The sequence below is a fragment of the Rhea americana genome, unplaced genomic scaffold (assembly GCF_003343005.1).
Source record: "Rhea americana isolate MKP2758 unplaced genomic scaffold, rheAme1 scaffold_291, whole genome shotgun sequence".
NCBI classification, from domain to species: domain Eukaryota; kingdom Metazoa; phylum Chordata; class Aves; order Rheiformes; family Rheidae; genus Rhea; species Rhea americana.
This window is the reverse complement of record NW_028186414.1, coordinates 888,428-899,661: the sequence shown is the minus strand read 5'-3', so window position 1 is coordinate 899,661 and position 11,234 is coordinate 888,428. Positions and strand designations below refer to the sequence as shown.

The 11,234-nt window shown below is 39.7% G+C and overlaps 1 protein-coding gene across 1 annotated transcript in view; it reads left to right on the top strand.

Annotated features, from left to right (window-relative positions):
• The window catches only part of LOC146593511 (engulfment and cell motility protein 1-like), a 106,530-nt gene extending 96,535 nt beyond the window's left edge, over nucleotides 1-9,995 (top strand). Inside the window, exons 5-7 of the mRNA XM_085309146.1 lie at nucleotides 15-97; nucleotides 4,596-4,673; nucleotides 8,685-9,995. Of these exons, the coding sequence (XP_085165272.1) occupies nucleotides 15-97; nucleotides 4,596-4,673; nucleotides 8,685-8,885 (362 nt within the window). The 3' untranslated portion in view covers nucleotides 8,886-9,995. The remainder of the gene's footprint in view (nucleotides 1-14; nucleotides 98-4,595; nucleotides 4,674-8,684) is intronic.
• The last annotated feature ends 1,239 nt before the right edge of the window (nucleotides 9,996-11,234 follow it).

Genomic DNA, 11,234 nt, shown 5'->3' with positions numbered 1-11,234 from the left:
TTTTTTTAATACAGTGCCAGTGGCAGATATAAAAGCTGTTGTGACAGGGAAAGACTGCCCTCACATGAAGGAGAAAGGAGCTCTTAAACAAAACAAGGTATGGTTCTCAAATTATTATAAACACTCCCACTCACACAGAGAATACAAAACCTGACAACTTGACCTTCCCTGAAGTAATACAGATATTTTTCATTTCCAGTCTGATACCTTTCAGTGTACACACACATTGTTTTCACCTCGGACCACTTGAGTTAAATTATTAGGACAGCCTACCTTTCTTTACTGAGATTTCATGGCAGATGTGCATTGTGATATTTCTTATCTGTCCAGAGCGTATTAGGATAGTCTTCCTACAGCAAACAAGTTTTGACTGCTGCTGCCCAGCGGAACAGAGCAGCAGTGACTGCTGGTACCTGCTGCTATATTGTCTCTGATAAATAACTAGTTTGTTCCAGCTGCATCCTTGGATGAGCTTGCGTTCACTGGACGTGGCACATGTCAGAACTGCAATTAATGTCCAGCTGATGATAACTTGAGATCCAGTCAGGTAGAAAAACAACTGCTTACAATAGGAGGCCAGGTAAATGCTAGACAGTTAATGAGGTGTATAAGGATGTGTTCAGCAGTGCATTTGGAAATGCGTGTAGGAGACAATGGTCAGCTTAAATTAGGTTTATGCTACCTGTCAGAGTTTCAGATCAGGAGCTGTAAACCGATACTAATACTCAAGCTGTATAGTGCTGGAATCTTGCAACGTCTTTGTTAGTAAGAATTGCCACYACATCGAGAAGAAATTGAGTTGCTAGCCAAATTTGACATTTTTAATGGTATAGGTCTTCATACCATATTGTTGAGGTACAATCATAAGTCTTCCATCAGATTGTGCTGCTGACCTGATGAGACAGAATAAGATCCTAATTATGCTCAGTTTGACCTGAAATCACAGCCTGGGGTCTGAAAATCAGCTTGCAGGATTTGAGTCAGAATCTGTAATTACCTGCAAATGAGAAATTTTGGGTCCAACTCTGAAGAGATATTTAAGTGGACAAAATTCCAAAGTAAGAGTCTCCATCTCAACACTTTCAAAACAAAATGCATGCATTTAGTGTTCATAAAAATACTGGAAAAAAACATTCCAATGAGAGCCATGGAAAATTAAGAGAGGCACTGTCAAAACTGCACCATACGACTATTGCAGAGTAACTGTCAGTCTTGTCTTATTGCTGACTTTAACTATTGCTGGAGAAGGATACATAGGGCATCTCAAATACTGTTTGCCTGTGTTTCTCATGCATGCAATTTGATTTAGGTCTGTCAGAATACCTTCATCTGCTTTCAGCTTTGGCTTTACATGGATGGAAATGAAAAAGTCAGTCAAGTGAGGAAAAAAATCCTGGGAGTATCCTTCCTTGTTGATTTTCTGAATCAGGGCACTAACACACTCATGCACACAATAGATTGCATACAGTCCCTACCTCACATTACAGCTGAACCAGAAGCATTTGGCTAGGACATTTATATGGTGCAGATAAAGTATTTTTAGTGCTTCCTTGTCTCAGTACTCATATGTCCACACAAGAAGGGAAGCAGTGGGTGGCTGTGATGGAAGTGTGTCATCTTTATGGAGCAGTAATGTCTAGATAGTATTTAATGCTAAATAGCAGTGCTGCAGATCTGCATGTTCTCAGCTGTCAGCCTCACYCCATTTCCTCCAGTAAAATTGCTTTGGACTGACATAAAGCTTCTGGCTGAGGATGTGAAGATCAGGATCTGACAGATAGCATAACTGCCTCCATAGCTGAAGCATTCAATTTTTGATGCAGATGATTATTATTATTATGTTTTTACTTTTTTTTCTTTGCTTCTCTGATTTATTTTTGTTGTTGTTGTTGTTCTCTCCCTTGGGAATCACAGAATTTAGGAAATTGTCATGCCARACAAACAGTCATGCACAGTATTAAAACAGCTTAAGTGTCACCATAGTAATAACACATCAGTTTTTGCTGAGTAGCAAGCTAATGTGGACAGTGAAGAGGAAAAAAAAAAACAGAGACGGATTGTAATTTGGCTGAGTTCCGTGTCTGAAATCTTTCTTCTAGGTTCCACTTCCTGAAATTTCACAATTGATGATACGTTTTTTCAAGAGTCATTTTCATCTTTTGCTGTCTTTGTATATATCTAAGAGCCATTTCAATGTTTATTCATTGACAGAAAACTGAATGGCAGAATGCCGCTGTTATGAGTATAGCTAGAATTGGCAGAATGTCCATGACAAAGGCTTCAGCATCTCTTCATTTGCCAGCACATGGCCTTTATTCTTCTAGTGGGATCATTTAGAAATAAATAAGAATTAAACTGAATTGGAATTTGCATGTATATGAAGCTGTAATGGCTTGATAGGACCACACCTGAATCCACCGTTATTCATCCTATTTGTATTTTTAATTTGGGTTTGATTTTAAAGTCCTCATTTCTGACTCATGAATAATATTAATGAATTCCAAGGAAATGAAATATGTTAGATTTTGCAGCCTTTAAAACAAAATAAAAAAGCATAATAAAAGAATCTGAAAAAACATGTTCATGTAGCTGTGAGTGTTCTTCTGACATAGTTTATYGGCTGATGTGACAGTCCTGGGGCCTGATGTGAAGACCTGGGGCCTTCATAGTCAGCAGAAATACTTCTMCTCGCTTCCCTGTTCTCCTGTAGCTTCTGTTTTATTTCATGCTGTTTGCACAAGTTCCCTGCCACTGTATGCAGAGTTAGTTCTCTGGTGGGACCTTCTGGCTCTTGCAAGCAAACTTAACAGGGCCATSGTCTGAGCCCTTGGCAAAGACATGGGCATTTTGAGGCTGTTGATGAGAGAATGGGGAGAGAGTAGCAAGGTCATTCCAGGTACATGGGATCACTCAGCCATAGGCACTTAACAATGCCTGTGTATCAAAAAATAGCTTGTCTCTGATGGGCCCATATGTGAGAGGCCAGCAGAGACTGCAGGAGAGAGAAGCACTGGAAGTAGGAGAGCAAGCTTCTTCTYACATGTTCTGTGGCGACTTTCCCTGTGGGGTTGAAACTAAAGAGTAGAAGATGACCATCAAATTGGAGCAAAATCTCTTGTTCCTTGTTTTCATCAGAGCTCAAAATAGAGGCATATCCTTGGTCCCTATACCAATACTGTTAGTAGCTGTAGCTTCTTTAGGGGGTTGACCCAGAGACTTGTCTCCTGTAGGCTGGCAATGCGACAAGTTAAAACTAAGCTCAAGAAAATCAAGAGCATGTCGCATGAGGTCCTGATCTCTGATTAACCAGAGTATCTCTAGGAACTGAAAATGTGATTCAGACTCTGCTGTTAATCATAAAAGTTCAAAAATGAAGTAACCCTTACTAAAATCCAAAGAGCTGCTCCTGGATTAAGCCAGTAGATCAGGGGTAGGAATCTAGACCAATACCTATACTTCAGTCCCCACAGTCAGCTCTTCYATTTTAAACTTGGTGTAGCAAATACAAGAAACCGTGCTCTTACAGCTGCCGGAACTGCAGGGGCAGTTGTCAACTGAGAGTCAGCAAAACTGATTGGTATTATAAGATCAAGAAGCCAAAGGGCAAAAAGAACAAGACATACCATATAGATCAAGGTAGTTTGAAGTCAGCAGCCTCTTCTGTAGCTGGGTCTTATTTTTCCACAAATTTATTATTTCCCTGTTAGCTAATTTATAGGTTGTGGAAAGCCTTGTAACAATGCTTGTAGTGATGTGTGGAATAACCACGATAACACAGTATCCTTGCGTGCTCACTGATGGCTGGTGCAAGTACATTATTTATTGAGATTGGCTGGGTTTTCCAAAGGAACTCAGCTCCAGGTGACTTTCAGGGAAGGTCAATGATTAATGAATTCCCTCTGGCGCCTTTGAAATTCCAGCTTCAGTTTGAGGAGAAAAAAAGAAGATGATTTTTTCTTCTCCCAAGACTCATTTGGGTCTTTATGACTAAGTAACCYAGAAACACAGAGAAGTAGTTCGCGGTTTGAACTCACATGAATGAGTGTGCTGATTCCAGTTAAGATGGAGAAAAACGGCAGAAATCTCTTGAGAGTAAARCACTTTGTAGATTTCCAGCAGTGAAAAGAACATAAATATATACCAGGAGATTAGCTGTCCTGGCCAGACTTTTTACATATAAAATCAAACCTTGCAGAACTTTGTTGATTTACTCTGTGCAAGTTGAAGAAACATTGRGCCTTCTTGAAGAGTTTGTTGTAAGTGTACTGCCATAGGTTATATTTATTTCAGTCCTCACCATTGCCTAGCTCAGATCTGAACTSAAATACTAAAGTAATCTATGAACAAGTGAGCTATAATCAGCCCTTGGAAGGGATTGGAGGTGGGAGTATTAGTTTTGACTGAACCATCTGAGTTTGAGTTACTGCTGTGCCAGCCTGTTGCAGTGGTCTGACACTGCTGCAGCTTTGGTCAGGCAAGGGAATGCTATTACCTATTTTTCCACTTTTCATGGGTRGGAAGAAAAGTAAGTCATGAATATATGAATGCTTGTCTTACAGATTATTAATGTATGTTTCTTTGTGTTGTTTTTCCAGGAGGTGCTAGAGCTTGCTTTCTCTATATTATATGACTCAAGTGGCCAATTGAATTTCATTGCTCCAGACAAGCATGAGGTAAGTCAAGTTCAGGGTACAAAAACTTCCCTGAAGCCCTCTTAGTGGGGCTTAGTGGGGCCATCATGGCAGTGGTCTGCTTTCTAGGAACATACAAATGATCTTCCTGACTCAGAGTAAAGGTCCATCTAACCCAGTATCCTGTCTCACAAGAAACTGAATRCAGAGCAGTTAGTGTGGGAACAGGACTGTAAACTGTAAGCTTATGTTCTCCAGAATTAGCATATCCTCTAATTCATAGTTTCAGACTGCTTAAACTCACTMATGACAGGTAATCGCAGATGGTTCTCTTTCTTTCATCTCCATAGTGGGATAATTTGCAATGGATAACACTTACATAGAAACAATCGCAGTGTAAATACACACAAGACAGAACRAGTTCTGTATTAAAAAAAAAAGTAAAGAAGGAATAAAGTATTTCCTTCCTATCTCTAAAGCAACAAGAGTTGGTTTTCCATCTGCACACTTACTTTGCGGTATCACRTTTGGTCTCAGTTCAGGATACTGCATTAGAAAGACGAAACACATAAGATTACATTAAACAGTATTATGTAGTGTTATTAAAGTGCATGAAATTGCATTACAAGTGAAGTGCATTAGTTATGCAACTTCAACATTTGCATTTTCTGATAAAAATCCTCAAATGTTAATTTTAAGAGAGGAAATGAGGTTATGCTCATTTGGGTTTTCTTGAGGATTAATATTTGAGGGTCATTTTCAAGCATGTTTATTTCAGGGAAAGATTTACTGGTAAATTTTGATCTAAGAGAAACAGCAATAGGTTCCCAAGCATAATGTGCCGTTAGAGCTGTTGGTCTAAGCAAGACATGATTGTCTTCATCCTCTGAACTGGACATATGTTAGATACTTTCTGATGTAAGTTCTCTAATAGTTGAATTCTAGTCTGTTTCAGCTCGTAAGGGCAAATGGTCGCGAAAATCAACAAAATTTTCAGCTGCTTTCATTGGAAATATAGCTTGTGGCTACAAGCTTGTTTTAATGGACTAAACACKCAAAACCTGCTACTGCACCCTACTCACAGGCAGTGACTTTGTAAAAGGCAGTAACCCAATTGCTCATGGTTGTGTTAACACACCTATTATTTTTATCTYTCTTTTTGATCTCACTCTTTGAAACAAAATTAGCATGCTCAAAAATCAGCTGGAGGCAGCAGTCTCTGCTGCTTGACAGTTCCCAAAAGAACGTTTTCAAAAAGGCATCTCCATTCCTCTGTAMTTTTTCATGGCCTACAGAAGAGTGAATTGTGATTAAAGTAAAAAGTATGAGTGCTCAGAGGAAGCACTCACAAGGAAAGGCAAATAGGATGTTATGCAGCCCATGACTCTTCATGGGAGTAACTGGGTTACTTGTCAATAGAAGTGCTAGTTTAGTAGAGTTGCCAACATGGGAGATTTGGTGAGGGAAATCTTAAGATTTGGAAAGCTTTGTGTGAAACACCAAGAATGATGTTAGTACATGAGAATTTCAGGTTTCGTTATTTTTTAAGTACTTCTCCAGTCCTTGTGGTTGTAGAGTGATGTTTGAATGTGGGAATCAAATGTGTCCTAAAAGGGAAATCTGAACTAGGATCATAAGATAATTCAGGTTGGAAGGGATCTTAGGAGGTCCAGAGGCCAACGTCCTGCTCAAAGCAGGCTCAYCTTTGAGCTTAGACCAGGTGGCTCAGGGCTATGTCCAGATGGGTCTAGAAAACCTCCAAGGATGGAACCTGCACAACCTCCCTGGCTGTCTTCAAAACATTTCTTTAATAAAATCTCATTACTGAACCAATATCATAGAAATTTGAATTTCATTCTTGCACACTTAAGTTGGGCAATGCTCTTAGCCATCTGTTGGAGCTTACTGCTAGCTAGAGGATTCAGCACTATGAGATCACTCTGTTATATTTGTTTTTCATTTGAATACTAATAGTTGGTTTCAACTACATAGGAAAAAAAATGGATTAATCCATTGATTTTTGACAGAGAAACTGATGAGGGAGGTTATAATTAGGTTTCATTGGAGTTTTATGAAAATGAATCTGTAGTAAATTAATTTTTCAGTGGCTCTTAGGCTGTTTTGCATATTAAAAAGAAAAAAGCTTCTGAATGAATGCTTCCATTTTCTAACCAGCTCATTAGGATTTCTCTCTGCTCAGAATGTAGAGGAGTTTAATTAGATGCACTTGCCAATATGGAGATTGGAGAGGAAGCCCCTTTTACAGGCCATTGCACTCATCTGAATTGAGGCCAGAATTTGGTTTCTCTGGACCCTGAATGAGTTATATCTGGAACAGGAGCGAACTGCAGTTCTGCTTGTCCTGGCACCCTGGGATTCTTCCCAAGTAAGCACTGGCCATACCCACTGAGCAGGTTTTACATCCAGTGYTGCATCTGTGGAATGGATTCCCCTCACTTCTGTAAGCTGAGCAGGGTCTTTTGCCAGTCTATTCCTTTCTTCACAGGGAAAACTTTCCCAAAGATCGCTTTTAAGCAAATCATTWAAAAATTATATTCAAACATAATTATGTTTCTAGGATAGTTTTTTTCTTTCTCTGATGTTCTGAATCCATTCCRTAAAAATCACATGCTTCAAAAGTAACACACTTCAAGAGCCTTGAATAGGCAGGGTAAGTAGGTTTCTTTGGTGCTTGATATCAAAACAGCCTGAGCCATAAAGTCTCCACRATATAGCTAATCTCATATTAAAGCTACAGCTTGGCTTATCTACACTCCGGGTGAAATTTGAGCTCTGCTACCATTCTGTTACTGACTTAAATGGGTCAGATTTCACTCATGGATGCTGGAAGTGTGTTAAACATCCTATTTTAAAAAACATGGCCTTTTTTCTGGATGAAGACATACCCCAAGAGGTTGGAGGGGGAGTTCTCTTTCTTATAAATAATCACTTCTGCTGTAGCATAAAGTCAACTGTGGCTATCTTTAAACTTGTAGCAAATGGTCAGCTAAATTTAAAATCCATTTTTTGGCATGAAATCTAGCAGAAGCATTTGTAAGATAAAAATGCAGTTACGGTTGATTTAATTTTCTCCTGCAAACTAGGACACACAAGTTCATGATTGAAATCTTTATTTTTAGATGATGCCATTTGAGTACTTCTGTTCATAGTTGCATAAATGGCTTTTAGTAATAAATGAAAGTGATTTATTTGATAGAAGTTGACTCTAGCCCACCAGTCTTCCATGAGTTTGTTGCTTATTTAAAATGGTTATTCATCCCATGTTTATCCTAAACTGTCAGTCATTGGAGAAGGTGACATCTCCTATTAGGAAAAAGGTAACAATATGGAATTGGTTTTAGAGGCTAGTTCAGTCTTTGTAGCATTTGGAGTTACACCAGATAGCTTGGCATTTTATTTTCCTGAAGGATACCATATTGATTGACTCTGTAGTTTTGAGAATGTGTTATTTTATGCTCTGTAAAATAGTGGTAGATACAGATATGTAAACAAGAACCTATCTCTGCACAGGTCAATTGATAGCACTTTTACGTTGGTTAACTTTGCTGTAAATTAAACTAGACGATTTGCAGAGAATTTCGTATAGAAAGAGTCAAGGGGGATTTTGAATGAAATTGAGCTCACCTAACTTAGCTGTCTTGGAATTAAATGTTTAAGAAAGGCAGGCCTTCTCTGTAAATACTGGGAAAGGGAGGAGAAGGAGGCCTCTCCAGAGGTTCTTTGTCCTAARTCAGGTACCATTCTTCCTCCCATAATTACTCAGGAATAGTCAGCAACAACTTGGACAAGATGCCTAACTTCTGAATACCTGAATTTTGTCATTTCTTCCTATTTCAATCAATTTTTTGTTCATTTTCGGAGCAACTCTGTAGCATGTCTTCCTCATAGYATGAACTAATAAGATGAATCTGCCTCATTGTATGTCTCTTCATAAGTCTCTGAGGGAGCAATAACTGTAGAGGACAAGCCCTGCTAAGCGGTTTGTATATGGAAAGTCTACTAATGGTAGTTTTTTGTCCTTTCCCTGTGCAGTACTGTGTATGGACCGATGGGCTGAATGCCCTTCTTGGGAAGGATATGTTGAGCGATCTAACGCGGAACGACTTAGACACACTGCTCAGCATGGAGATAAAGCTACGCCTCCTTGACTTGGAAAACATACAGATCCCGGATGCTCCCCCACCCATCCCGAAGGAACCTAGCAACTACGACTTTGTTTATGACTGTAACTGAGGCTGCCACTGAAACTTGCATCAAAACTGGAAATACTATAACTGGAGAGATTAAAAAAAAAAGAGAGAGAGAGAGAGAATGAGAAAAGAAGAACCCGCTTGTGCACCTTGGATTTTGGCTTTGGGGAGGGGTGTTAAAACACTTGCATTCCTCCCTGTTCCCTGCGTCCTTCCTTCCCCTGTTCCCATCTTCCCCATTGCTCATCCAAATCCACATTGCTTTAATTAACTTCTAGTTGCAGGCCAGTGGCCATGCGTAAGGTGAAGACCACCACTAAGAAGCATCCTCCTGAGGACTTTTTTTACATTTTTAATACTGGAATAGACATTCTTAATTATAAGGACAATGCTACCAAACTGCATGCCTGTGAAACCCACTTGGCAGGGGAGAGGCTTTAACTGGAAGGAGGGGGGAGGTAGGGAGCAGAAGCAGCTACTGTAAGTAGAAGATTTCCCCAGACACTCCAAAGAGTCTGCTCACAACTGAATCCAAAGCAATGACGAAAATTGTTAACTGCTTCCCAGTGCTTGCACCACTTGTCACTGCCATTATTCTTTCCGCCGTCACCTCAGCTCATGTCACCGGCCTTGACCCAACTGATCGGCTCTCAGAATGGAAAGTCTGCAGGTTTTTGCTGTACCATACGCTGCAATGCTGCGACAGCTTTTAACTTTTCCTCCCAGCTCTTAAATAGCCCTACACTAGCAAATCACTAGCACAGACTGTGTATGAAGCCACTAGCGTGTTCTGTCCCTATAGCATTCCCTAAGCCTCAGTTGCCTCTAGAATTGGCTTGTTGCTACTCAAAGTGATTTTTATTTTCTTGGTCCAAAGTTCAGCAGTAGTTTCGACTTAATTCAAACTGCCAAACATCCAGGTTTACATTGTTGTCATTGCTACAGTGTTACAAATTTGCAAGGGATTTTTTTTGTACGGGTTCTAATTTTTTTTTAATTTTATTTTGCCAAACAAATGTATTTAATGAAAAGTTCATTGTGAGTACTTTTGGGGGGGTGATATTTTTACTTAATTTCCATTTGGAACATTTCCCGAAGGGAGGTAAACAATATTCCCTTCAACTTCACTGTTGAATAAAAATCTGAGATGTGATGATTCTTGGAATTTTGTTTTTTCTTTTTGAAGTTGTCTTTTATTCTTGCATTTTCCTAGCAATTCTGAAGCCTTTGGTACAAACAGGAGAGGGAAAGGTGAACCTTTCTTTTGTACATCTGATTTCATTTACTTACTTGTTTGTGGTGATAAAAATGAAGTGTGACTGGAGATCTCCATTGCTTTAGGAATATGAGCCTTCATATAAGGAGGAGCCTTTGGGAAATCTGAAMTTAGAGCATACTGATATGTTCATAGTCCACTCAAGGCTGCTACTTACAGCATGTTTGCTGGAGTATCTGTTCCTTGTGCTACTGTTTTCTCTTTGGAGAAGGTTTTTTGCTGCAAAGGAATGGTACTGGGGAGGTTTAGGCTTTGCAGGATGRATTGGTCCTCCTTCTTTGTTTTCTTCTAGATATTTCACTGCATGTGATCTCTCTTACCCTAGAAGTGTTGGGTCAAGACCTAGAAGAATCTGTTGGCCCTTACTTTTCCCAACACAAGCTGAAGACAAATGTTAATTTGTGTGAGTTCTTCTCTTGCTTGGACCCAGTCTAAAAAGACCTTGAATGGGTTTTATCAGATGTTGTGCTGCTGAGAAACATAGAGGGTGGTATGAGTTTAGATGCACATATARGACCTCAACTTAGGTAAACTTCGCTTCCACCCAGATCTGGGGCAAACTTCCTGATCGACTTCATACCAGGTAGAGGAGAGAAATAACATCCTTCAGGTGGATCAGAGGGGAGAATGAGGAAAGCATTGTATAAATTCAAGCACAAGAGTCCTAAAGAAGGTATCTTCCTGACGTTGTGTTTGCAGTATTTGATAAGTGCCTTGATCTAACAGGAGGTGTAGATTGGTTTAGATGGTGAAGGATGGTAAAGACAGGAAAAGAGACTCTGACTTAAACACTGGAGTAGGAAGTTGCAATGGACCATGTTCTGAGAGAAAATTCAGTATGAACGAGAATGAGGATATGCAGTGTGAGAGCTGGAAATGTTTTATTCTCTGAAATCTTGTCAGACTGCAGCAAAAGTGGTCAGGGTCAGGAGTCTCTGGAGAGAAGGCACTGACTGCCACAGGAGATTTCAGAGGGGGCCTGGAGACAGAGGATAGAAGTAGAAATGTCTCTCTTACCAGACACTGATGCTTCCTCTTGTCAAGGAAGACAAGTCTCGGAGCAGAACAAAGATTTTAAGCTCTTTTATTAAGCTCGCTGACCTAGCTGGATGTTTG